Source organism: Vicugna pacos, chromosome 6 (genome assembly GCF_048564905.1).
Source record: "Vicugna pacos chromosome 6, VicPac4, whole genome shotgun sequence".
Lineage (NCBI taxonomy): Eukaryota > Metazoa > Chordata > Mammalia > Artiodactyla > Camelidae > Vicugna > Vicugna pacos.
The window spans coordinates 23,276,850-23,303,318 of record NC_132992.1 but is presented as its reverse complement, the minus strand read 5'-3'; the positions used below and the strand labels follow the sequence as shown (position 1 = coordinate 23,303,318).

General features: G+C 45.3%; 3 protein-coding genes and 1 non-coding gene across 7 annotated transcripts in view; 2 read left to right on the top strand and 2 right to left on the bottom strand.

Moving 5' to 3' along the window:
- DNAJC17 (DnaJ heat shock protein family (Hsp40) member C17) overlaps window positions 1-5,408 on the bottom strand; it is a 32,578-nt gene extending 27,170 nt beyond the window's left edge. The window contains exon 1 of the mRNA XM_006201656.4: window positions 5,210-5,408. Coding sequence (XP_006201718.1) covers window positions 5,210-5,287 — 78 coding nt within the window. The 5' untranslated portion in view covers window positions 5,288-5,408. The remainder of the gene's footprint in view (window positions 1-5,209) is intronic.
- On the top strand, window positions 5,388-12,034 carry ZFYVE19 (zinc finger FYVE-type containing 19). Its single transcript, XM_015237135.3, has 11 exons — window positions 5,388-5,704; window positions 6,871-6,992; window positions 7,162-7,215; window positions 7,570-7,688; window positions 7,784-7,929; window positions 8,283-8,391; window positions 10,176-10,385; window positions 10,812-10,891; window positions 11,195-11,293; window positions 11,406-11,542; window positions 11,625-12,034. The coding sequence occupies exons 1-11, from the start codon at window positions 5,651-5,653 to the stop codon at window positions 11,701-11,703; spliced, it is 1,209 nt and encodes a 402-aa protein (XP_015092621.1). The 5' UTR covers window positions 5,388-5,650; the 3' UTR covers window positions 11,704-12,034.
- Window positions 12,035-12,910: 876 nt separating this feature from the next.
- PPP1R14D (protein phosphatase 1 regulatory inhibitor subunit 14D) lies at window positions 12,911-23,188 on the bottom strand. Of its 4 annotated transcripts, none has more exons than XM_072963923.1 (5): window positions 22,943-23,188; window positions 22,274-22,552; window positions 13,656-13,748; window positions 13,418-13,450; window positions 12,911-13,223 (listed from the first exon to the last, which is right to left on the bottom strand). In XM_072963923.1, the coding sequence occupies exons 2-5, from the start codon at window positions 22,526-22,528 to the stop codon at window positions 13,158-13,160; spliced, it is 447 nt and encodes a 148-aa protein (XP_072820024.1). In that variant the 5' UTR covers window positions 22,529-22,552; window positions 22,943-23,188; the 3' UTR covers window positions 12,911-13,157. The 4 variants fall into 4 exon arrangements, with proteins under 4 accessions (XP_072820024.1, XP_072820023.1, XP_072820026.1 ...); XM_072963922.1 differs by having other exon boundaries at window positions 22,274-22,514; XM_072963925.1 differs by lacking the exon at window positions 13,418-13,450 and having other exon boundaries at window positions 22,274-22,514.
- On the top strand, window positions 14,064-14,139 carry TRNAG-ACC (transfer RNA glycine (anticodon ACC)). The gene has a single exon. It is a non-coding gene; the product is annotated as a tRNA-Gly (tRNA).
- Window positions 23,189-26,469: the final 3,281 nt, after the last annotated feature.

The window sequence follows — 26,469 nt, the reverse complement described above, 5'->3', positions numbered from 1 at the left end:
AGGGGGTGATATTTGACTGGAAGTCTGAATGAGGTGTGGGAGTGAGATATACAACGGCCAGGAAAGAGATGTTCTAAGCAGAGGATTAGCAAGTGCAAAGGCCTTCAAGCAGGAATATATTAGGTGAGTTTGAAAATATATCATTGGAGGCCTCTTTCATACCCAATAGGATGGTTATTATCCAAAACACAGAAAATAACAAGTGGTGGGAAGAATGTGGCAAAACTGGAACCCTTGTGTATTGCTTGTAGAAATGTGTAAAGGCGCAGCTGCTGTGGAAGGTGGTATGGCAGTTCCTCAAAACTTTAAACACAGAATTATCATCATATGATCCAGCAATTACACTTCCGGATATATACCCCAAAGAATTTAAAGCAGGACTCCAACAGATACCTGTACACTCATGTTTGTAGTAGAATTATTCACAACAGCCAAAAGGTGGAAACAACGTCAATGTCCATGAAAAGATGAATAGATAAACAAAATGTGGTATATAATACACATGTGATGTTTTTCAGCCTTAAAAAGGAAGAAGATTCGCATACAGTCAACAAAATGGATGAATCTTGGAAACATGACATTAAGTTAAATAAGCCAGACACTAAAGGACAAACATTATATGATATTTGTACATTCATTTATAGGTACATAAAACAGTCAAGTTCACAGAGGAAAAAAAGTAGAACGGTAGTTACCAGGGGCTGAGGGGAGAAGGACATGGAGAGTTAATGTTTAATGGAATGGAATTTCAGTTTGGGATAATGGAAAAGTTCTGGAGATGGATAGTGGTGATGGTTGCATAACAATGTGAATGTACTTAATGCTACTGAATTGTACAGTCAAAAAAGGTTAAAATGGAAAATTTTATGGTATGTATATTTTACCACAATTGAAAAAATAAAAAAGCCACAGGAGTACTGATGTGGCTGGAGCACAGTGAGCAACGAAAGAATGGTAGGGAACAAGCAGGAGAGGCAATGAGGGCCCCAAGGGCCAGGGGGGGCCTTCAGGCTTCATTCTAGGACTAGTAAGAAGCCTCTGGGGAGCTGGGAGCAGAGATAACACAACCTGATTTACAGTCTAAAGGCTCATTCTTGCTGCTGTATGAACCCAAGAACAGAACTAGGAAAAGAAGGCCCTTGCAGTCACCCAAGTAATTCCTGAGGTTAATTCAGAATCTCTTCAGGGTTTGCAAGTGGCATTAATCCAGGATCCACTCTTCATCTTGGCAGGCTCTGGGACCCTGCCCGGTCCCATAAGTGCGTGCACACGCACAGGCACGTGCACATCAGCACATAAGAACCTAGGCCTTACTGCCTCAGATCTTAGCAGGAGACTGAATTCCCAGGGTTGGGGATGGGGTGGGGGATCATCACCTCTCCAGGAGCACTTACACACCAAAGCCAGGTCCTCAACTCAAGGCTTGCCTACAAAAAAAAAAATATATACTTTGCCCCACCTGTCTCCTCTAGGGCTAGATGGGGAACAAAAATGTCTACCTTTGGGACTTGCTGACTTTCTAAATTCCCATGATACATGTTCACCTTTGTTTTTATTTTGTTTTGTTTTGGTTGTTTAGTTGTTTTTATTATAAAATATATATAACATAAAATATACACTAACATAAGTTACCATTTTAACCATTTAAGTGTACAGTTCTGTGACATTAAGTACATTTGCATTATTGTGCAGTCATTACCGGTATCAGTTTCCAGAACTTGTTTGTTTCATCCTGTAACACTGAAACTCTACCAGTTAAACACTAACTCCCTATTCCACCCTCTTGCCCCGGAAAACCACCATTCTACTTTGTCTCTATGAATCCGACTACACCTAGGAAACTTGTACAAGAGGAATCGTACAATATTTGTCCTTTTGTGACAAGCTTATTTCGCTCAAAAACATGTCTTCAAGTTTCATCCATATTGTAGCATGCGTCAGAAACTCTTTCCTTTTAAGGCTGAATAACATTCCATTGTATGTATATACCACATTTTGTTTATCCATTCATCTGTCAATGGCCACTTGGGTTGCTCCCAGTTTTTGGCTATTGTAAATAATGCTACTATGAACATGGGTGTGCAATTATCTGTTTAAGTCCCTACTTCTACTTCTTTTGAGTGTATATCCAGAAGTAAAATTGCTAGATCATATGATAATTCTATGTTTAATTTTTTGAGGAATTTATTGAGAGCTTACTCATGCCAGTCAGCAGGGAAGAGGCTGCTACAGAAGTGAATGGACCAGACCTGCTCCTCAGAGCTAAGAGTACAGAGGGGAGTAAGGTATGAGACGAATAATCACACAAACAAATACATACTTGCAAACTGAAATAAGTTCTGGAAAGGAGAACTTGCTGCTATGAAAGAATAGTAGGCAAGGCCTCTTCGAGGAAGTGCCATTTAAGCTCAGTTCTGAAGGAAAAGGAAAAATAACCCAGGTTAACAGAAGGGGAGGAAGAGCATTCTTGGCAGAGGGGAAAGCATGTATGAAGAGGTAAGAAATTCTATTAAGCATTTTGTTGAAAGGGCAATAGGGTGTTAAAGGAGCACCAAGATTATTCCATTCTCTGTGAGAAGAAATGATTGGAGGAGTACGACAGAGTGTAAAAGAAAAGACTGAAAACAGGCGAACAAGTTGGCAGGAGATGCTAATTGTTCAGATGGAAGTTGATGGAGGCATGGGTAGGAGTGGTGGCGGTGGAGACGGAGATAAGTGAACAAGTCTGAGGATTATTTGGTAGACTGACTTATCAGGACCCAGTGATGGGCTAGGTAGCAAGAGTGAGAGAATGGGGGTATTAAGAAAGACTCCAGGTTCCTAGCTCGAGTGGATGGATGGTGGTACCATTTACTGAGATGAAGGGGTAAGATTTAGGCGATGGATGCAGTAAGATTTAGATGCCTGTGAAGTGTCCAAATGGAGAGATCATACAAGTGGATGGATCTACTGATTTGAGATTCAGAGAAGTGGTCTGAATGAAAGTTAAATTTGGTGTTGGTGTTCACCACTACCATTGAGCTGTATGTTGCTGGACAGCCAGAGTGACGATGTGAAAAGAGTACCAACCTGAACTGGGCATCAGGGTATGTGGGTTCTAGTCCCAATTTTGTCACTAATCACCCTCTCTGAGCTTCAGTTTCCCCATCAGTAACCCAGAAGGTTGGCCTAAATCAGGGCTCCTTTAACTTTTTGTGGATAAGAATTATTTCCTCTCCTCCAAAATAAATACATAAAATGTTACGTACAATTTCAGAGGTTTATTCAGTTCTTGGCACCCTTCTTTGGACCCCAAATTAAGAACCCTATTCTATATGACCAGATAACCACAGTTTAGGAGGCCATTGTGTATACTTTAAATATACTGTTTGTTCTCCAGGTTCCCCTAGAAACTGTGACAGGTACTGCACCAAGGAGAGAGGACCCCAGACCCAAGGTCTCCCTTGCTCCCTACCTAAAAGTACCCTTACCATGAAACTAACCAGTGTACCCAAAGGCCCTAACCTACTTTTCAAGATTTATCTTCTTTTATCCTTTCTTCCTAGCTTGTGCTCCAGACAAATTGGACTATGCACACTCTCCTCTTTCTCAGAATACCCTTCCTCCATCTCCACACACCAAACTCTACCCATTATTCAAGGCTTCAAATGCCTTCTCTATTTCCCCCACCTCTTTTCTGAAACTAGATGCAATCTCAGCCTACTCAGAACATCCACAGAACTTCGTTTGAATCCCTCTTAAGGAACGTATAACATTCTCCCTTGTATTATAGTTGTGTGTCCTCTACTAAAAAGCAGGAGCAGCACCTGTTATCCTTTATAAACAGCTTTCTCACAGATCCCTTATGTCATCTGAGTGAAAACTGGATCCCAACCTTACTGCTCTGCTTAGACCTTGGTCTCTTGCCTAAACAACAGCCTTATCTGATCCCCTAGTGACACCTCCTCTAGCCACCCTGCTCATATTCTTTCTGCACACTGATATTGAACATTTTCTTTAAAGCCTGATTATGTCACTTCTCTGATTAATATATACATCAATGGCTTGCAATCGCCTTCCTCAGTTCTCAACTTCAAAGACTGGCTGGATCTGGTGTGAAATGTCCAAAGTAATTTCTCACTATTAATGAAGTACTAATTTAACAATTTACAAATGCAGAACACTTAGAATAGTGCCCAGCACACAGTAAGCATAATATAGGTCTTAGGTATTATTAATACTGAAATTTTAAGACTTCTAAGACAGGTGTAGCAGATGCTTTTGATGCTCTGTACACATCCCCATTCTGATTTCAGCTAGAGCTTCAGGGAACAGTTCTGTGCAGGCTGACAGCATCCCTCCTCAAGGGATCTTTGGGTCTCCCTGCTTTTCTGCCCCAGAGCTTCCTTTTCTCATAAGCTCACTAGGCCCACGAGCAGAGGAGCCTGGAAGTACAGGGGCATTTGTAGGCATTAATTTCCATCTGATGAATATCTGTCTCCCCTTCCTACATTGCTATAACTACCATCATAATCCAGAGGAAAATAACAGAAATCTTAATTACAGCTTGGTCATTGTCCCACTTCCTGGCACATTTATCAACACCTTCCTGTGGAACTACAAGCCATCTGCCTTTACCCTTCTGATCCTCCTGCTTTTGGCCCACTCGCACATGTTGAGAGGACAGCACCTGAGCATCTGCTACTTGAAGAGTCAATGGATTGGAGTGTAAAAGGAAACAAAGACGGCAGTCATAGGCCACACTGCCAAGGAGAGGATGAGAAGTGAATGGAGGAGCCTTGAGACCTAGTCTTTCCTCCGCCCTAGGTTCTACGCAGAGTTAAACTGGTCTGAGGGAGAGAATGAGTGAATCACCTCCAAGCACAAATAACCAGAATCAGGCTGACACTGCGCAGGCGCAGGCGCAGGAAGGAGGCAGGGGTTGCCTCCCAGGCTCCCCCCGCGGCGTCTCCTAAACAAGGGCGACGGGGAGAGCACAATACCGTACCCCGCGCGAGGAGCCTCCCTCCTGTGCTCCCCTCTTCCTCGTGTGGCTCTGAGACCATTCAGGAAAGGTCTGAGAGCCACCTTCTGAGGCTGTCGGGGCGCCCCGCGTTCCCGGCCCACGGCCCGACGGAACCTGGAAAGAGGGTGGTACCAGCTTCCGGCGAGGCGCCAAGACGGGAATGGGCCGCCAGGTCGCTCCGGCCTTCCTCACCCTCGTTCTCACCTCTTTGTCAGCCGCGTTCTCCTCAATACCTAGCAGCGCGTACAGGTCCATCTGTAAGAGTTCCTTGGTCACCGCCATGGTTCCAACTCTGACTGGATTAGTACTACGACTCCCAAGAGCCTAAGCGTGTGGGGACTGTCAGCCCCAAGCCAGCTAAACGGTGCTTAGCCCCCTGGGAAGTGTCGTGATCTGGGCCAGGCTTGACTGCCTCTGAGGGAAGCGGCAGTCGTGAGTGAACTACGACTCCCAGCAGCCCTCGCGCCCGCCGCGGCTGCTCTCTGACTGGGGGGACTGTCGTGATTCCCTGTAGGAAGCCTTGGCTCCCGCGCACGGGTGGGCGTGGGGGGCAGGGGCGGGGCTGCGTGGAAGTCCAAGGGTCTCTGGACCTGACCCGCAAGATCTCAATTCTGTTTACTGTGCTGCGCCGCGCCGGGAACTAGGATGGATAGTAGGTGCTACGGCTGCGCTGTCAAGTTCACTCTCTTCAAGAAGGAGGCGAGTCTTCTCTCCCCGGGAGGCTAGAGGGCCAGGGAGGATGCGGAGTAGAGGGAAATTCATAGGACTTGCAGTCCGTAGACTTGGTTTTACAGTCCCTCTCCAGCTGCGTGGTTTTGATGAAGTCACTGGGCCTCAGTTTCCGTTTCTGTAAAATGAGGCTAACACTCTCTCGCTTTTGGAGTTGGTGTGAGGGTCCAGTGGGGTGCTGGTGGTGAGAGTTCCCTGTAAATCGTAAATCGGGCTCCTGTCATTTTGAAATGTTAGGCTTTTCTGTCCATCAAGTGTAGGATTCTGCTGTTTCCTTCCCTCCACCCTGTTTCTCCGCAGCCCGGTCTTAGTTAATACTCTGTGACCACATGACACCATGCCCGTTACTCTGCTCTGACACCTTCACTGTCAAGCAGCCTCCCCTTCCTCGGTTGCCCTCAGGGCATCATAGCAAAGTCTTACTTGCCCTCAGCACAGACATGCCAAGTTCCCCTGGTAACCTGCAGGCTTCCTCTGCCTTAGTTGTGACCAGGAGATAGGAACCAGACAGGATGAATGAATAGCAAATAGGGAAGCAGATCCGAGTAGCACTCAGAAACCTGGGTTTTGGAATCAAAGTGGTCAGGATTCAAATTGCAGTTTTGCTGTCTTATTCTTGGGGTGACCTTGGTTTCGGCAAGTCATATAACCTCTCTTGATCCCATCTAAAATAGGAATAATAATGGTGGTCGCCAAGATTAAGTAAGATAGTGTTTATAAACTGTGAGGATTAAATCAGGTTATGAAAATTAAGGACTGAGTTTAGTGCCAGACACACAGTAAATGCTTAATAAATGGAGGCTATTGTTACCATCCCACCATGATTCAAGCCTTCCTCATCTCTGCTAGAGCAGAGAAGGCAGGGGCTTTGCACTCTCTCTGATTCTTTAACAAAGAAGAATCAGAGACCTGAAGCTTGGGGCTTTGCCTGTTTGTCTTCTACACCCCAGTGTAAGCGAACTGATAGCTTTGACTTCTACCTCGTCTCTCCCCAGGACTTAGGGGACCCCCTCCTCATCCTCATCCCAGCAGCTGTTCACAACTTCAGTGTTCTCTCTGTGTGTGCTCAGAGAGTCTGAGGGAGGAGCCTGCAGGGGTGGGTGAGAGGTGGACTCCCTGCTTCATGTTTCTTGTAGTATGGCTGTAAGAACTGTGGCCGGGCCTTCTGTTCTGGCTGCCTTAGCTTCAGTGCAGCAGTGCCCCGGGCTGGAAACACCCAACAGAAAGTCTGCAAGCAGTGCTACGAGATCCTGACCAGGTGAGAAGCTGACACAGGTGAGGGTTCAGTCAAGCATGGCAGCAGGCAGCTGGCCAGGCCTTGCAGCCTTGGGTCTTTGTCTAGAGGTCAGCCCAGGGAGTGTTTTGGGGTGCAGGGCACTGATAGGCAGATGGAAGGTAACTTCTGATACCGGATTTCTTCTCTATAGAGGATCTTCTCCTGCCAATGCCTCCAAGTGGTCACCACCTCAGAACTATAAGAAGTAAGTGCTGACGGGACAGACAAATGGGGATGGGGAAAGGACAGGGGAGCCATAGGGTAGAACTATCTTCCTAGCCTCCTGACCAAATGAGCAGAGGATCAGGAGAATATCTACCTCTTGGCACCTGACTGCCCTCTTGAGCTCAGAAAACAGCTCATCAGCCCTCTCCCCAGAAAAGGTTCTTGGTAGACCTTGCCTTCTCAGCTGCAGGGTGACATGAGTGAGGGCTGCAGAAGATTGCCAGTTGGAGGCCTTCCTAGCTGACTAGAGATGAATCCAATGGGAAACAGTGAGTGGGTGACTTCACCCCTCCCTTCTGCATTCTTCAAGAGCCTCTATCTCATATCCTGCCAGGCGTGTGGCAGCCTTAGAAGCCAAGCAGAAGCCCAGCGCTCCCCAGAGCCATGGACTGACCCAACAAGACCAAGTCATCGCTGAGCGCCTAGCACGGCTCCGCCAGGAGAACAAACCCAGTGAGTGGGGCAGACAGGGTGGAAAAGACACCACCCCAGGCTCCTGGGACTAGGAGTCCTCTGGACTTTACAAGGCTTCCCTATGCCAATTGTAGAGTCAGTGCCCTCGCAGACGGAGATAGAAGCCAGGCTAGCTGCACTGAGGGATGAACCCCAGGGTTCCATCCCTTCCACCCAGGAGATGGAGGCACGGCTTGCTGCCCTGCAGGGCAGAATTCCACCTTCTCAGATCCCCCAGCTGGTGAGTGCTGTGGCTTTGGAGGGATGGAGGTCTTGGGACGAGGACCCAGCAGAAGCCCAGATACATGTATGCCTGTGTACTTCACAGGAGTACTTCCTGCTCCACCTACCTGCTGCCAGGCCAAGGAACCAGGGACAAGCAGCAGGACTGGGTGGGGCAGTAGAGTGGCCCCTTGGTTCTTTTGGGGACTGCCAGACCTACTTGATTACGTGGGCTCTGAATTAGGCCCATTTCCCTGAGTTTTGGGAATGCCTCAGCATCCACCCCTGACCTAAACTGCTCTGGGCATTATGGTGTGGCTTCCCTGCTCCCCTGTTCCCTTGCTCCCCACTGAAGTTTCCTCCTCTGAACAGGCACATCAGCCACCAGACACCAGGACCCAGGCCCAGCAGACACAGGATCTGCTGACACAGCTAACAGCGGAGGTGGCTATTGATGAGAGCTGGGAACGAGGAGGCCCAGGTATCTTCTTTGCCTGGCTCCCCCAGAGACCTGACCCCTCTTTTCCCAGGTGGGAAAGGCTCTGCTGCCCACCCTTTGGGATGTGAATATAAATCAGGGAATAATCAACATTATAAGGGCTACTGTTTATTGTTTACTCCATTGGGAGCCAGTGTAAGCCTAGTGGATAAGTGTGTGGGCTTTAGACCCAGACAGTGATTCTCTGTTCTATCACTTAGTAGCCATGTGACCCTCCACAAGTTACTTGATCTAAGTCTCACTTTCCTCATCTGTAAAATGGAGGTATGTGTGGTAAAACCCACCTCATGGGGAAGTCATGAGTAAATTAGATAATCCAGTAAATGCTTAGGACCCTGCCTGGCTCATAGTAAGTGCTCAGTGAAGGTTCTCTGCAATGATGGGGAGGAGAAGGAAGAGGCTACTTAAATTTAATTAAAATCAAGTAAAATTTAAAATTTAGTTCCTCAGTGGTATCAGCCACATTTCAAGTGCTCAAAAGCCACAAGTGGCTCATGGCTACTCTCCTGGACAGCACAAATGTAGACCATGATACAGAACGTTCCCATCACCATGAAACATTCTCCCGGACAGTGCTGTTCAAAAGCTTCAAAGCAGTAATTCTCAGCCATGGATGATTTTCCTTCCAGGGCCCATTTGGCGATGTCTGGAGACTTTTAGGGTGTCATAACCCAGAGGGTATCACTGGCATCTAGTGAACAGAGGCTAGGGATGCTGCTAAACATCATACAATGCACAGGACAGCCTCCTCCACAAAAAATTATAGGCACACGTCAGAGATATTGCAGGGTTGGTTCAAGACTACTGCAATAAAGTGAGTCACACAAATGTTTTGGTTTTCTGGTACATATAAAAATTATGTACACTGTACTGTAGTCGATTGTGTGCAATAGCATTATGTTTAAAAAACAATGTACATAGTTTAAAAATGTTTTATTGCTAAAAAATGCTAACAGTCATCTGACAACACAGGGTTGCCACAAACCTTCAATTTAAAAAAAAGAGCAGTATCTGTGAAGTGTAATAAAAATGCAGCTCAATAAAACAGGGTATGCCTGTATCCTGTCCAAAATGTCAGTAGGACCAAGATTAAGAAATGCTGCTTTAGAGATACAATCTCATTGAATATCCTCAGTAATCCTACAAGGTATATACTATTACTATCCATCTTTTACAAATGAGGAAACTGAGGCCTGGTGAGCTTAAGGAACTTGACTAAAGTCATACAGCTATTAAGTGGCAAAGCTGGGACTTGATCCCAGACTGTCTGATTTCAAACCTCTTGCTCTGAAACTCTGAACTAAAGGGAACCATGTCAGAGCCACACCCACTGTGGTAAAATTCTTCCCGCCTAGTAACATAGAAGACCTCAGCTTCCCTCATGTCATCTCTGTGCTACTCCCTGGAAATGCTGATTCCAGCCTGTAAGGCAGAGACACTGGCTAGACCTCAGCCTCCCCATATCCTGATCCTTTCGGGTGGTGATTCTCGTACCATGGGGCACTCACCCTAATGGCAGCATGTTAAAATACCAGGTGGGTGGGGATGGATGTAATTGGAAAAAAAAAAAACATGTCTAAGATAACTAGTTTTTTACATTTGGAAAACTTGAAGAAAATGCTCATTTGTAATATAAACCACAGGACCTAGTGCTGAACAAAAAGCTGATAATCTATGGTATTTTTTAAAAGTTGAGAAATGGGCTCAGTGGTTTCTGATGAGAGATTTTGAAATGTCTGCCTCCCTGACTGCATCGCTCTTTCCAGGCGCCTCTATCCAGAATGACCTCAACCAGGGGGGCCCAGGGGCTCAGAGCTCCAGTCCCAAGGGGCAGACCACCTGGTCCCTGGAGGAGGAGAAGAGCAGGCTGCTGGCTGAGGCAGCGGTGGAGCTTCGGGAGGAGAACACGAGGCAGGAGCGGATCCTGGCCCTCGCCAAGCGTCTGGCTGTGCTGCGGGGACAGGACCCAGACAGAGGTAGAGGCTGGGGAGCTGCCACTCACTCATGTCCACTGGGTGGGCCCCCCACTCCCACCCACAAGCTGTGCTCTGCACAGTGGGAGTACTCCCTGCCAGGCTGGATCAGGGGCTGGGTCCCTGTGCCTAAGGGTATGTTGAGCTGTGCCCAGAGCCACAAGGAAGGCGCTGGGCAAAGCAGTGGATGAGGAATAAGTGGCAGCCATCAGCGGGCAGGGGACTGTCGGTCCCTTCAGATGCAGAGCCTTTTGTTCATGCTTCCCTCCCCTGCAGGGTAGGGCAGGGTCTGATCAGAGTGGCTGCAGAGACTGCTCACCTCTGGAATAAGTGCCACTGAAAACCAAACCAGCTCGGGGGCAGGAGTACAGCCACTCAGGTGAACTCTCAACCTCACTTCTCCCTCCCTGCTCTTGTCTCTCCCTCAAGTGACCCTCGAGGACTATCACCTCCCAGACAGTGATGATGAAGAGGATGAGGAGACAGCTATCCAGAGAGTCCTACGGCAGGTCGGCCCTGCCTTACCTACCTGGCCACCCCTTGTCCTGTCCTTGCCACACTGTCCCACCGCCCACCTGCCCCATTGACTCTGCCTCCACTCTGGGGCTGGATGGCCAGTCACTCTGCAGCTCCTGATCTAGCTGGGACCCCAATGACCCAGACCTGCCCCTGGCCCATTGAGATGGGGTATCAGCAGCCACAGACAATAGATAAAGGAAGATGGGTTCAGCACTAAGGCCACAGAACACAGATATGCTGTGTTTTGGAGGGATGCCTGGAGCAGGGAGCTGTACTCTTCACTCTGTCCGCAGCTCACCGAAGAAGCTGCCCTGGATGAAGCAAGTGGTTTTAACATCCCTGTGGAGCCAACTCTTCAACCCAGGGCCCAGTCCTGCAGGGCAGAACCTAAGGTGAGAAAAGTCCTAGACACAGACCCCCTAGGCCATCACCACCTGCCAGACTGTTCCTGTAGCCACCCTTCCAGACCCCATCAGGTACCTTACATCCCCCATTCCTCTCCAGTCCCCAAAGGCCCAGGCCACGGCCCCCAGGCCTGAGGCTGAGGAAGAGGAGCTCCCCTGGTGCTGCATCTGCAATGAGGATGCCACACTGCGCTGCATGGGCTGCTATGGAGACCTCTACTGTGTCCGCTGCTTCCGGTGGGTGCAGATGGAATGTTCCTTGGGGCTGGGAGAGTTCCAGAACTGCCTATGATCCCTGACCTGTAACTCTGCTCCACAGGGAAGGCCATGATGCCTTTGAACTTAAAGAGCACCAGACATCTGCCTACCACCCCCTGCATAAAGGCCAAGAGCACTGAGGGAGCCCTAGTCCTCCCAGGAAGGCCATTCTACAGGCTGGGCACCACCAGGGCATCTGATGGGAGAGCCTGTCAGGCTCGACTGCTTATGGGTGCACCCTTTCCTGAGCATCTGTGTCCCTGGAAGGAGGAAGGACTCTCCACTCAAGGTGATGATTGGAGGAGCCAGAGGGAAAGCAGAAGTTGGGAGCCTTCCAGCATTGACTGGGAGTGAGAGGCATGATGGGGAAAGAGCAGACTGAATCTAAGGAGGAGCCTTGAAACTTGTTCAAGGGCCCAGGGCCCTCCACTGGTACATAGAGGATCTAATAAAGTATGTTCATTCCTTGGACCCAGCATCTTTTATCTCTAGAACATGATGGGCCCTGAGACGGGCCCCTTAGAGAGGTGGCAGAGCAGAGTAGGCTGTAAGTCCAGTCTTGTGGAGTGAGGGAAAAGGCTGAGCCATCCTGCAAGCTTCTCCAGGCAGGAACAGTCCCACCCATCCTGGTGGCCTCATATGTAGCAGGTATGAATATTTGTTCAACTGAACTGAACTGTGCATCCTGCTCTGGGCAGCCCAGCTTAGCCCCCAGGCCCACCATCTTGGATTTCTCAGCCTCTCTAGCACTCAGATACTGCATGCACAAACAGTTAAGTGCATAGCCTGCTTTCTGCCTTACTCCCAAAGGACACCATCTCCCATCCTGTCCCAACCTGCCTGCCATTCAGACCCAGTATCTGTTTCCACTAGCTCCCTCCTGACCTGACTCCTGGCGTTTCAGCCTATACTGTTTACAGTCCTCCATTCAGCCCCTGCTTCTTCTCTTTCTGTCTCTGGCTTGGAGAGGGTCCTCAGCCTGAATCAATTAAGGGAGGAGAGTTTAGCTTTCCCTGAAGCCCCCAGACCCAGCCAGTTCCCTCCCCTATAGGATTCAGAACTAGTCTTTGCTCCTTGGGCTTCTATTGTTGGTAAAGCCAGAATGCCATGTGTTTTAGCCCAGATGCCCTCTGCTTGGCCTCTGGGCCTTGCTTCTGACTACTCTGAAGCAGAACTATGACATTTCATCTTTGAATTCTCAAGGCCTATGTGGATGGGCAGATGGATGGGTGGATGGATGGATAAGGTGTATGGATAGAGCCTAATGACTCAGGATGCTGGCCTTCTGGTATAACACTTCACCCTCTTCCTCCCCCATCCCTCAGCACAGATATGCTCCACACTCCATTCAGCTGGGGCTCCTGAAGGTTTTATCTACTTGGCTGCCAAGGAAAGCACTGGGCAACAGCCATGACTGGCTTCCAGAAAGCCCAGCCGACAGGAACTAGCTGTGACTGCACATACACAGGGGTGTCCAAATGTCCCTCTTCATTCTCCATATTCCTTGTCAGTGTCCCAAGGAGCTGTTTTCCTCTCAGCCCAGGATCCAGAGGTTCAGGGCCAACCTGGCAGTACTGAGGCTGATGAAGGTGGCTTATTTCTGAGGCCGACTGAGTCTCCGAAGTTTCTTGAGTTGACTGAGCAGCTCAGAGATAAAAGGCTGAGAAAGAAATAGGGGTGAGATCAAGGCATGAGGTCACACCCACCCACCACACTGCCCTCCTTAACCTCCACCTGACCTCATCTCCTCAGAGTCAGGGAAGGGGAGAAAGACCCAGGGCCAAACTTTCCTCTTCATTAACTGCTGCCCCACTGGGCCTTCTCTTACTCGAAGACCAGCAGAGCATCCCTTACCTCTGTGGGGCGGGGGCAGTTTTGGAGAATTGCCTGGTGGAAGAGAGCAGAGAGTGGGTCCCTGAGCAACAGCAATTCTCCCAAGCCCCCACTCAGTCTCCCAGGAATACTCCCGTCTGAATTGATTCTCCCCCACTGTGGTTGGGGAGGCAGAGACTGGGTTCTTGGGTTCCCTTTGGTCCAAGCCCACCTTCCATCCCCCAACTCCTGGGCCTGGGGCCTGGTCCCCCCATTCTACCTCCAGCTGAGTCTTCTGCTCCTCTGTGGATAGTTCCATGAGAGCCTCCAGGTCAATCTCAGGCTCAGAAGTCTCAGAAGGAGTTGGGTGATCCTGTTTGGGAATCACATGGGACTCAGAGGAGGCTGGCCAACTGGTACCTGAGTGAAAGTTACTGGCAGGGGTTGACCCATCTTCCACTTTATTTCCCATGTTCAGTTTCTCTCCTCACCTTACTCAAACCATTCATTCATCCTTCCATTCAACAGTGACTGAATACCTACTATGTCCTACCTGAAACAGTGTTAGGTTTCTTTAAAAAGAGGGTCTAATTGTAAGAGTTATACACATTGTTAGTAGGGATGTAAAATGGTGGAGCTGCTTTGAAAACAATTTAAGTGTTCCTTAAAATGTTAAACAGAGTTACGGGGAGGTGGGTGTAGCTCAGTGGTAGAGTGCATGCTTACCATGCACGAGGTCCTGGGTTCAATCCTCAGTACCTCCATTGAAAAAAAAAGTTAAACATAGAATTATTATCTTACCCAATAATTTCACTCCTAGGTCTATTCCCAAGAGAATGGAAAACATATGTTCACATAAAAATTTTCATATGAATGTTCATAGCAGCATTATTTGTATTCAAATGTCCATCAACTTATGAATGGATAAAGAAAATACGATGTAGCCATACAATAATTTTCAGCAATAAAAAGGAACAAAGTACTTGGGGGGAGGGTATAGCTCAAGTGGTAGAGCGCATGGTTAGCATGCATCAGGTCCTGGGTTCAATCCCTCATACTTCCTCCAAAAATAAATAAACCTAATTATCTCCCTCCACCGAAAAACAAACAAACAAACAAAAAAGGAACAAAGTACTGATACTTGCTACAACATGGATGACCCTTTGAAACATGTTAGTGAAAGAAGCCAGTTACAAAAGGCCACATATGATATGATTCAATTTGTATGAAATGTCCAGCATTGGTACATCTATAGAGACACACAGTAGATCAGTGGTTGCCTAAGGCTGGGAGTGGTGGTGGTACAGAATGGGGTGCGACTGCTTATGGATATAGGGTTTCTTTTATGGGTGATAAAATGTTCTAAAATTAGACTGTGCTGATGGTTGTACAACCCTGTGAAGATACTTAAAACCATTGAATTTTACACTTTAAGTGTTAATTATATGGTATGTGAATCATATCTCAATAAATCTGTCTTTAAAGTTAATATAGTCATTGAAAAGATTTAAGCAACACAGAGTTTACAAAATTAAAAATGAAAGAAGCCAAAGAGAATGAGAAGCCAGTCACAGACTGGGAGAAAATATTTGTAAAAGATATAGCTGATAAAGAACTGTTAGCTAAAATATAATAAACAAACAAACAAATAAATAAATAAAACAAAGAACCCTTGTAGCCAACGATAAGAAATGAACAACTCACTGGAGGAATAACTCTCCCAGGCTTCAGACAGTCATCAAGACAGCATGGTATTGGTACAAAAACAGACATATAGACCAATGGAACAGAATAGGGAGACCAGAAATGAACCCACAAACTTCTGATCAACAAATCTTCGACAAAGGAGGCAAAAATACACAATGGAATAAAGACAGTCTCTTCAGCAAATGGTGTTAGGAAAACTGGACAGCAGCATGTAAAGCAATGAAGCTAGAACATTCCCTTACACCATACACAAAAATCAACTCAAAATGGATCAAAGACTTAAACACAAGACAAGATACAATAAACCTCCTAGAAGAAAACATAGGCAAAACATTATCTCACATACTTCTCAGCAATCTTCTCAGCAGTCTACCCAAGCAATAGAAATAAAAGCAAGAATAAACAAATGGGACCTAATCAAACTTACAAGCTTCTGCACAGCAAAGGAAACCATAAGTAAATCAAAACGACAACCTACAGAATGGAAGAAAATTTTTGCAAACAATGAAACCAACAAAGGCTTGATATATATAAGCAGCTCATACGACATAATAAGAAAAAAACAAACAACCCAATCCAAAAATGGGCAGAAGACCTAAACAAGCAATTCTTCAAGGAAGAAATACAAATGATCAATAGGCATATGAAAAAATGCTCAATATCACTAATTACCAGAGAAATGCAAATCAAAACTACAATGAGGTATCACCTCACACCAGCCAGAATGGATGTCATTCAAAAGTCCACAAATGACAAATGCTAGAGAGGCTGTGGAGAAAGGGGAACCCTCCTACACTGCTGGTGGGAATGCAGTTTGGTGCAGCCACTGTGGAAAACAGTATGGAGATTCCTTAAAAGACTAGGAATAGACTTACCATATGAACCAGTCATCCCACTTGTGGGCATATATCAGAAGGAACCCTACTTCAAAAAGACACCTACACCCCAATGTTCATAGCAGCACTATTTACAATAGCCAAGACATGGAAACAGCCTAAATGTCCATCAACAGATGACTGGATAAAGAAGAGGTGGTATATTTATACAATGGAATACTATTCAGCCATAAAATTGACAACATAATGCCATTTGCAGCAACATGGATGGACCTGGAGATTGTCATTCTAAGTGAAGTAAGCCAGAAAGAGAAAGAAAAATACCATGTAAGATCTCTCATATGTGGAATCTTAAAGGAAAAAAAAGAACATAAATACAAAACAGGAACAAACTCATAGGCATAGAATACAAACTTGTGGTTGCCAAGGCGGGTGGTGGGAAGGGACACACTGGGATTTCAAAGTTTGTAGATACTGACAGGCATATGCAGAATAGATAAACAAGATTATACTGTATAGCAAAGGGAAATATATACAAGATCTTGTGGTAGCTCACAGCGAAAAAATGTGACAATGAATATATGTCTGTTCACGTATAACTGAAAAATTGTTCTCTACACTGGAATTTGACACAATATTGTAAAATGACTATAACTCAAAAAAAAAGTAAAAAAGTAAAAGAAAAAAATGAACAACTCAATTTAAAATGGGCAAAAGTCTGAATATCTGCCTCACCAAACAAGGTATGCAGATGGCAAACAGTGTATGAGAAGATACTCAACATTAAACGTCATTAAGGAATTGCAAACTGAAACAGCAATGAGATACCATTACACACCTAATAAAATGACAAAAAAAAACACCCAACCCTAAAACATTAACAACACCAAATGCTGATGAAGGTGTGGAGCAACACGAACTCTCACTCATTGCTGGTGGGAATGCAAAATTAGTATAGCCAATTTGGAAGATGGTAGTTTCTTACAAAACCAACTATACTCTCAGCATACAATCCAGCACTTGTGTTCCTTGGTATTTACCCAAATGAGTTGAAAATATGTCTACACAAAAACCTGCATATGAATGTTTATAGCAGTTTTATTCATAATTGCCAAAGCTTTTTGGGTGCAACCAAGATGCCCTTCAGTAGGTAAATGAATGAAGAAAGAGTGGTACATCCAGACAATGGAATATTACTCAGAGATAAAATGAAAAGAGCTATCAAGTCATAAAAAGACATAGAGGAAGCTTAAATGCATATTACTAAGTGAAAGAAACCAATCTGAAAAGTCTACATACTGTATAATTCCAAGTATATGACATTCTGGAAAAAGCAAAACTGTGGAAACAATAAAAAGATCAGTGCTTGCCAGGGTTTAGGGTGGAGGGAGCAATGACTAGGTGGAACACAGAGGACTTGTAGGGCAGTGAAACTACTCTATATGATACTTTTAGGGTGGATACATGTCATTATACATTTGTCAAAACCCATAGAACCTATAACACCAAGAGTGAATCCTAATATGCAGTATTAACTTCGGGTGAATATGACGTGTCAATATAAATTCATCAGTTGTAACAAATGTACTGCTCTAGTGGAGGGTGTTGATAGTGGGAGAGGCTATGCATGTGTGGGGACAGGGAGAACATGGGAACCCTGTACTTTATGCTTAATTTTGCTATGAACGTAAAACTGCTCTAAAAAATAAAGTCTTACTAAGAAAAAAAGATGTGCACAGCAAAGGAAACCATCAACAGAATGAAAAGATAACCTACTGAACAGGATAAAATATTTGCAAGTCATAAATATGATAAGTGGTTAATATCCACAATATATAAAGAACTCAAATGACTCAAAAGCAAAAAAAAATCTGACTTTAAAAATGGGCAGAGGGGTTGGAGAGTATAGCTCAGTGGTAGAGTGTGTGTGTAGCATGCACAAGGTCCTGGGTTCCCCAGTACCTCCATTAAAATAAGTAAATAAATAAACCTAATTACCTCTCCCCCCAAAACAAAAACAAACGTAAGTAAAATAAAATATATTTTTAAAATAGGCAAAGGATCTGAATAGACATTTTTTCCCAAAGAAGACATACGGATGGCCAACAGGTATGTGAAAAGCTGCTCAAAATCATGAATTATCAGGGAACAGGGACTTTCTGAAGTGAAAGTGGCATTCTGAGGCAGAACATGACTACCAGAACAGGTTGGTGCTGTGATTCATGCTAAGGTCCACCATTGGTTTTGCATCATCAGTGCAAATGTCAACATAGTGAAAAAGGCAAATGACATCTTGTTTTATTTATGCAAATAATCATGGACCCCCTAAAAGTGTCTTGGGAACCCCCAGGGTCAGAACACACTTGAAGAACTGCTGCTTTCTCCATTTTTCTATTGGGTTGTTGAGAGGTTTTTGTTTAGTTTTGGGTTTTTTTTTTTATAACTGATTTAAGAAGTTTTCTTTTTTAGTTCAGTTTAGCCCTAGTATTCCACATGGGATTGAAATACCATTTGCATTTGGAGGGACGCATTGGGAAAATAAGTGTATATGTTTATATAGTCCTCACAGAGGACTGGGAGACAAATCAAGTTCCACTCAGCAAGAGTGGACAGTCATCACTGATCATGCAGGAAATTCTGTAGAGATCTCAAAAGGACCATGCTTTACTAGGAGGGGACTAAGTTATTCCCTAGATTAAAGGCTACTCTAGATTCACCCCAACAGAACTTAAAAACAAGCCTTGGAAGGATCAAACTGAACCACAACAAACTAACCTGCCTTCTAGAAAAAGCCCAACATTCTAAAGGAGGAAAAAAATCCAGTTACCCAACAACATAAAATTCACAATGTCCAGCATCCTATCAAAAACCATTAGCATGCCAAGAAGCAGGGAATGTGACTGACAAGCAGGAGAAAAATCAGTTAACAGAAGCAGACCAGGTATGACAGAGATAATGGAATTAGCAAATGAGGTAAACACGAACATAAGAATGAGAGAAATTTAAGACATGAGAAAAAGCTAAATGAAGCATCTAGAGATGAAAAATACAATATTTTAAAGAAAAAAATGTACTGGATGGAATTAACAGTATATTTGACACTACAGAAAAACAGATTAATTAAACTTGAAGAAATAGCAAAAGAAACGCCAAAATGAAGCACAGAGAGAAAAAACCTGGTAAAAAAAAAGAGAGAGAGAGAGAGAGAGAACAGAACAGAGCCTCGCTGACCTGGGGGACCATATCAAGTGGTCTAACATATATGTTATTGGAATCCCAGAAGGTAGAGGGTAGGGCTGAATGATAAAAATACATTCTAATGATTAGAACACTGCCTCTTAAAGAGGATTCATCCTGCTCCTCAAATATTTTATATCAGTTATGACATTAACTATATGTGTATTGAATATAGGGGATATATTTCACTGACAGTCAGATTGCCACTGCAGTCTGGTGTTGAGAATATGGGCTCATATCATAATGCAAATATCGTTTTCCTCAAGTATTTTTGAATTCTCAGAAATTGAGCAGATATATCAAACAACTCTTACTGAGGTGAACAAGTGTGATCTCCTCGTGACTCTATACCACATGTGCTGGTTTCCTGCTGGATGCTGCCTGATTTGACCCCTTTCTCACCTCCACTCTGTCCCCTTACTCCTGATCTGTCTGCCATGGAGACCAGCCATGGAGTAAAGCTCAGAGATGAGCTAACAAGTGTTTGTTTCACATTTTATTGACAATATAATTGTAAAGTTGTAAGTTTAATAGATTGTTTCCCGAAATATCATCGCATCAAAAGGGCTGCATCAAAATGTCAGTGTGACTAGGGGAAGATGTAATGGAAGCTAAAGGAAAGGAATGTTTCAAAACTCTGGGGTGGTCAAGAGTGTCCCCTGCTGATGTATATACTAGCTTTAGCCCCACTGGTGACTTTGCCAAGAGGTCTCAGTAGAGTGGTGGGTACAGAAGTCAGATTACAGTGGTTTGAAAGGTGATAGAAAGGGGAAAAGTAAGTAAAGGCTGTTAGTGGGGACAAATCCTTTAAGGAGCCTTGTAAAGGAGACACAAAATAGGGGATGGTAATCAAAGGGGAGCATATTGTTAAATAAGAGTCTCCTTAAAATAGGAGAAACTCGTGAGGGTTTAAATCCTTGCGTAGAAGCTAAATCCACACTCCATTTCTGGACAACAGGAGCTCCAGGGCCCAAAGTCTGTTTTGTTGAACCTAGACTTGGTTCCTCTAAAGATCCTAAAGCAGGCTGCAAACCCACTGAGAAGCAGGGCCCTCCAACAAAAGAAGGTTGGATCCCACTAAACTAAACAAAACAAAACATGATGCAATCCACTCCTGGATCTATTCCCAGTGGTGTTATCCAAGGTGGGCATGTGAGGAGGAGCCCCAGTGGGTGGAGAGGGGCTCTATGAAAGTAGAACTGAGGCTGGGTATGCCTGGAGACTGGGTTGCCTCAATCTCTGCCCAAGATGACCAGCCCCTGGGGCTTCCCCAGCCTCTTGGCTGCTTCCTGCTGAAAAAAGCAGGGATTGGGAGAGGAACTGCCACCTGGCACCTTTGGACGACTGCCATGGCAACTGCAGGCCAGGTATTTTATTCCGGTAACTGCCTGGGAGCAGTCCTCCCACATGTCCTATTTTCCATGTTATGAGCTTATTACTCTACAGCTTTTCCCCCAGCCTTGATCTTGCAAAACAAGGTTCATTGACTAGTGTCTGTCTCTGATGCCTGGAAGGATTTGCCCTGAGATGTCTGAAATATAAGACTTGTTATGCAAATGTACAACAATCTGAAATTGAAACTGACACAGAGAGGGAGGGTGCTGGCAGGAGTAAAGGGCAGTGATAGTGTCCTGCAAGGTCAGAGCAGGCAGAGGCCAAGAAAGTTTTCCCCTCCCAGCTTTAGGGCATCTCCCTCCCCTCCACAAGTGGCCCAGGATGCTGCTGGGGACACAATCAATATCTGGACCAAACCAACACATGACCCAGTGAGCCTCACAAGATGGCCTGGGCCACATGCATTACTCTTCCCCATCCACAGCTGCAGGACCACTGACACAGCCCTTACCTGGGAAAATTACAAGCCCTTGCTGCCCAAAAAAGAAAAGACAGGACCTGAGTAAGGAAGGAGAGAAACAAGGACCATGGTATGTGGACAAGGAGGACTCTGGTGCAGTGGTTCCAGCCAGCCACAGACTAGAATCACCTGTGGAGCTGATAAAAAAGACCAGTGCCTGGGCCCCACCATAGTAGTTTGAAATTCACTTGCAGTGCAGCTCAGGCATCGGGGTATTTCCTGAAGCACTTTAGGTGTGGAGAACCACCAGCAGCCCCCAAAAGCGCTCAGACGCTATAGGCAGAGCCCTGGGTGCAGCTCCTGGTCCTGCAGCTTCCTGGTGCTATGACCTTGGGCTAATTGCTCAACATTTCTAAGCCTCCATTTCCTCCACAGTGAAACAGTGAAACAAACCTACCTAACGGACTTGGGGGGAGGGCTGAGTAAAAAGATGCAAGTCAGGTGCTGGGCACTCTGCCTAGCACATAGTTAAGTGCTCAAAAAATGTTACTCTTGTTGGAGTAACAATTGTTACTACACTGGGATCCTGATTTGCAGGTGTCTACATTAAAAAAAAAAAAGTGCCACTTTCCCAAGATAGGGTTGAGGGGAGTCAGCCAGAGCCAGGGCCCAGGCGTTAGCGCTCACTGTTGGTTCCTCTGAGATCTAGTCTAGCATTATCCATTCTGAGATGGTGAGATGTTCTACGTCTGTGCTGAGAGCTTAGTAGCCATGAGCCACATGGGGCTACTGGCACTTGAAAATGTGGCTAGTGTGACTGAGGAACTAAAAATTAAATTTTAAAATTATTTTAAAAAATTAAAAAATTAATTTTCGTTAATGTAAAGTTGAATAGCTACACACGGCTGATAGCTACAGGAATGAATGATGTCGCTCTAGACATGTATGTGTGTTGGGGGTGAAGAAAATAAAGACAGAAAAAAATAGCTCTTCTGCTGTCTCCTCTGAGCCTCAAAAAGTCCTACAAAGGAGATGTGACAGGCACCCATAGCCACATTTTTTAGATTATGAAACTAAGTTTGAGGGATGTTAAGAGACCTGCCCCCAGATTATGAAAAGAGTGAGACACAGAGCCAAGACCAGAGGGAGGCAGATTTCAGGACTGCAAACCCACGCTTCACCTATGGGGAGAAGCTTTCTCTCCATGGGAGCATCTCACATCCGCCCTCCAGCTCCTCCTGAGGTCTCAGAGCAGTTTCTCCCCTGGCTCCCTGGCTGGGTCCTAGGCCCACCATGTTCCTCCACCCTCCTTGGGCTACCCACCTGGAAGAGCTCCTGAACCTGGGCGTCTACCCACTGCTCCATCTCCAGCCAGCGCTGGAGCTGCCCCCGGTCATACTTCACCGTCAGTCGGCTGGATCTTCGGGACCTGGAGGCTTTGGCGGGGTCGGAGTGGGACTTTGACTCTGAGTCTGAGGATGATATCCTTCTCCTCCAGGAAGCCCACTGGACATTTTTACTTGGATTCTCCTTGTCCGGGTTGGGAGACGTGCAGGAAGCAGGGCTTGAAGACAGCATGGAAGGATTGGTCTGGGCAAGGAGCTGGGAGAAACTGGCAGTCAGAGCAAGGGTGCCAGGGAATGAGGAGACCGAGAACAGAGGGAAAGGCCAGCAGGGAAGAAAGGTGGGAGGGATGGAGGGAGGGCCAAGGCTCCTGGAAGGTGGGGGTCAAAGATCAACAGGCCTTTCTTTGTCTGGTGCTGGAAATGCCAGTCTCCTGGCTTCTTGCCGCCAGTGAGTGGCACTCCCGAGCAGTGCCCCAGCCTTTCTTTCTGCAGCTGCTGGGGCCCAAAGTGATACAAACTGCAAAGGAGCAAAGGTCAAGAGGGTACCATGCCTGGGAGGAGGAAGAGGCCCTCAGGTCGTGAGGGGTGTGAGGCTCTGATCTGTGCTCTAGGGCCAGCTCTGGAGCAGGACCTGAGTCATACTCACCTGAGAGCCCTCAGCATCCCACTTTCCTGGGACTAGATCCACCTTGGCCCCTAGAAGTTGCGTTCACACGGATTCTGTAGGAGGAGGGTCCCCGCCTGGCAAAGGCTCCTGCTCAGAGTATGGCACTGCTGAGGGCAGAGTCTCACCAGGGATAATTAGGTGGTTATCTCTGACCCCTGTGGGGTCAGTACCCTTTTGTGTATGAATGTTAGCTGCCTTTAGCAACGTGATTTGTAGAGGAGGGCATATCCCGGCGGTAAAGTGCGCAAGCATGAGGTGCGGGTTCAATCCCCAGTACCTCCATTAAAAATAATAATAAGGTAAAATGAAACCTAATTACCTTTCCTACAGAAAAAAAAAAAAAAAAGGAACGTGATGGAAGTGGCACTCCCCTGTTGGCCCAGCCCTGTGTGTCTGCAAAGGCACATTTATTAAGCTTGTCTCCCGAGTCCCTTCCCCAGAGGCAACTGCTTAGGAAGCCATATTTATCATCACATGACCCTCCCCTGACTCACGTCCTTCCTGACACAGAACAACCCTGCAGGCCTAACCATTTACCCAGGTATCAAGACCTAATACTTCTAGACATACTTGCATTCTCAAGGAAGGGTGTTTGTTTGCTTGTTTAGTCTTTTGTAACAAAAATTTCGAAACCTTTTAGAAGTCACACAACAGAATAATACTGTCCTTTAAAAAAAAATTAAAAAGAACAACTCAGAAGGGCAAATAGAAAATGAAAGTTTCTCCTTACCTAGCTCCACTCTCCAGAGGCAACTCACCAACAGCTTCTGTTTTTAGTTCTCCTGTGACCACCCTTATCCCTTGGTGTAATATCATACATTTGTCCATTTGTCTTTTCAACATGAAAGATGAAAAATTAATTCCCTCACTCACACTCCCTCATCCCCTTTACTTCCCACATTCCAATTTTTGTTTAGGTATTTCTTTTTAGGTCTTGCAGTGCTTGCCTTTATGATGCTGAGTTTCTGTTCCCAGTGTATCAACTTCAGCCATCACAAGCTGACTCCTAAAAGAGTTTTAGACAGAGGCCAATGGATGAATCTTTAATGATGAAATTTTAGGCCCTAAGTTAACAGGGTAGGGGAGGTGTTTGAGGGCTGGAGGCCAGGATGGTAGCCTGGGAAAGCCCAGGCTTTGGAGGAAGACTGACAGATCCCAGTTCAAACTCAGCTTTGCCCTGCATTGGTTTTATAACCTTCAAGTTTCATAACCTCTTTGAGTCTGTTTTCTCATCTGCTGAATGGGTTTGGGAGAGGATTAAATGACAAGATGTATGTAAACATTTAGCATGATGTCCAAAACAGAGTCCCTTCTCAGGAGACATCCCTTTCCTTCCTTTCTTTGCCTTCTCATCTTCCCTGCCTTCTTGGTGAGGTTCAGTCTCAAAGGCTGACCCTGGGATTTCTCTGCAGTGGCTTCCTTCCTGGCCCTCTTTGGAAGAGGGTGGATATGAGAAGGGGGTAGGGAAGCCTCTAAAATGCAGCCTTAGACTCAGCTGTTACTTTGATGACCTGGTATACTCTATGATAGGCAGTAATTATTAAGGTGTTTCCTTCCTTCTTCTGTTTCTGTCTTCCGAAGGGATTGGGAGCCCAGGCAAAGATCAGAAGAGTCCGTGGGTTTTGTTCATTAATTAATTCATTCATATAACAAAGATTTTGTCAGCTTCTCTGGAAGGCCAAGGATTATGCTCAATACTGGGAATTGGTGATCCAAAAAAGACACAGTCCCTGGCTTCTTGGAACTTATAGTCTCGTGTAAAAATAAACATTAATCAACTAATCAAATAAATGAAAAACAGCCACACATTTAATGATCTGGAGAAAAGGTAATAGGTGCTATAGGATGTCTAGTGAGGATGTGACCTGCCAAGTTGTAGTATTTGAACTGAGTTCTGAAGGATGAGTAGGCGTTAACTAGGAACAGGGACCAGCAGGAATAGATCTGGCAGATCAGGCAAAGTCCCTGTGGCAGGAGAGAGAGGGTGAGAACAAAAGACTAGAAAAAATCAGTGGGGCTGGAACAAAGAGATGAGGAAGGCAAAAGTGAGTTATGAGGCAGAAAGGGTGGAGGTATCTAGACAGGGCCCTGTGAACCATGTTCAAGAGTTTTGTCTCTATCCAAGAGCACTGGAAGTCACTGCAAAATCTTAAGCAAGGATGGCTGGGAAGGCTGACATGTTCAGATTTAAATTTCCAAAAGATAACCTTGGCTGTTGAATAGAGAGAGGATCAGAGGGTGCAGAAGGCCTGAAAGTCAGTTGGGAGGCCATTGCTGTAGAGCTTGACTGGGGGCTGTAGTGTTGTTGATAGTGAGAAGTGGACAGATTGAAGGGCTATTTAGGGGGTAATATCCAACAGAACTTGGTGATGGATTGCAATATGCAAGCTTCATGAATGCCTACACTGGAACACAGATGGGTTCATGCATGGGGCCTCTCTGAGCCTGTTTCCTCATCTGTAGACTGGGAGTTGGTGAGAGTCTACATGAGCACACAACATGGCCCCAGTGAAGCTTGCTGGCACACAAATGAGTTATGCCCATTAGTTCTAGAGTAAGGCTCCTTATTTACATTCTTCCATCTCAGCATTGACCTGCGCATGTCACCATTCACCAATAAGTTTGCCCAAGATAAGGGAACTCAAGGTTCAAGATAAAATAAGAAGAAAACCCACCAGCACCACAGGGTCATAGCAGGATGGGGAAATAAAGAGTATGCAGGCCTGGCCAGAGGTGAGGGTGTCTGCCCTGCTCTCCTGGCCTGGCCTGGCCTGGCTCCAGTGGTGGGATAAAATAAGTAGTAGGCAGACCCCATCAGAACTAGGCTGTTCTCAAATGCTTTTTTTCTTTTTAAATTTTTTTATAATACAAGAAAAACATGTTCATTTTATTTTATTTTTTTAGCTGGAATCCTTCCCAGTTAAAATATGTTCATTTTAGAAACATTTCTAAATTTTCTAAAACGTTTCCCCATAATCCTGCCACACAAAAACCACCACTGCTAGCATTCTGGCAAGTTTCTTTCTAGTCTTTTTGCTATGCATATATATTTAATATAGTTAAGAAAATGCTATGTATAATATATAATCATTTAGAAAACTTTAAAAAATATTATTCAAGAGATGTTTTAAAAAAGACATGTTCAATGTGTAAAATTCTAAAATACACATAAATCTAAATCATCTGTTTGGTGTTTTTTGTTTTTAAATTGAAGTGTAGTTAGTTACAGTGTGTCAATTTCTGGTGTACAGTATAATATTTCAGTCATACATATACATACATATATTTGTTTTCATATTTTTTCATTATAGGTTATTACAAGATATTGAATACAGTTCCCTGTGCTATACAGAAGAAATTTGATTTTTATCTACTTTATATATTTGCACATCTCGAACTCCTAATTTATTCCTTCCCACCCCCTTTCCTCCCCCCGGTAACCGTTAAGTTTGTTTACTATGTCTGTGAGTCTATTTCTGTTTTGTAGGTAAGTTCACTAGTGTCTT

Bases quoted from the DNA above. Each gene is read 5' to 3' on its own strand.
- ZFYVE19 (XM_015237135.3), top strand. From the start codon at position 5,651: ATGGATAGTAGGTGCTACGGCTGCGCTGTCAAGTTCACTCTCTTCAAG. The intron at 5,705-6,870 runs GCGAGTCTTCTC...TGTTTCTTGTAG, and splicing joins TCACTCTCTTCAAGAAGGAG to TATGGCTGTAAGAACTGTGG. The intron at 7,216-7,569 runs GTAAGTGCTGAC...ATATCCTGCCAG, and splicing joins CCACCTCAGAACTATAAGAA to GCGTGTGGCAGCCTTAGAAG.
- PPP1R14D (XM_072963922.1), bottom strand. The intron at 13,749-22,273 runs GTGGGTAGCCCA...ATTCCCAAACAG, and splicing joins AGGTTCAGGAGCTCTTCCAG to GATCACCCAACTCCTTCTGA. The intron at 13,451-13,655 runs GTAGAATGGGGG...CTCTTCCACCAG, and splicing joins AGCAGAAGACTCAGCTGGAG to GCAATTCTCCAAAACTGCCC.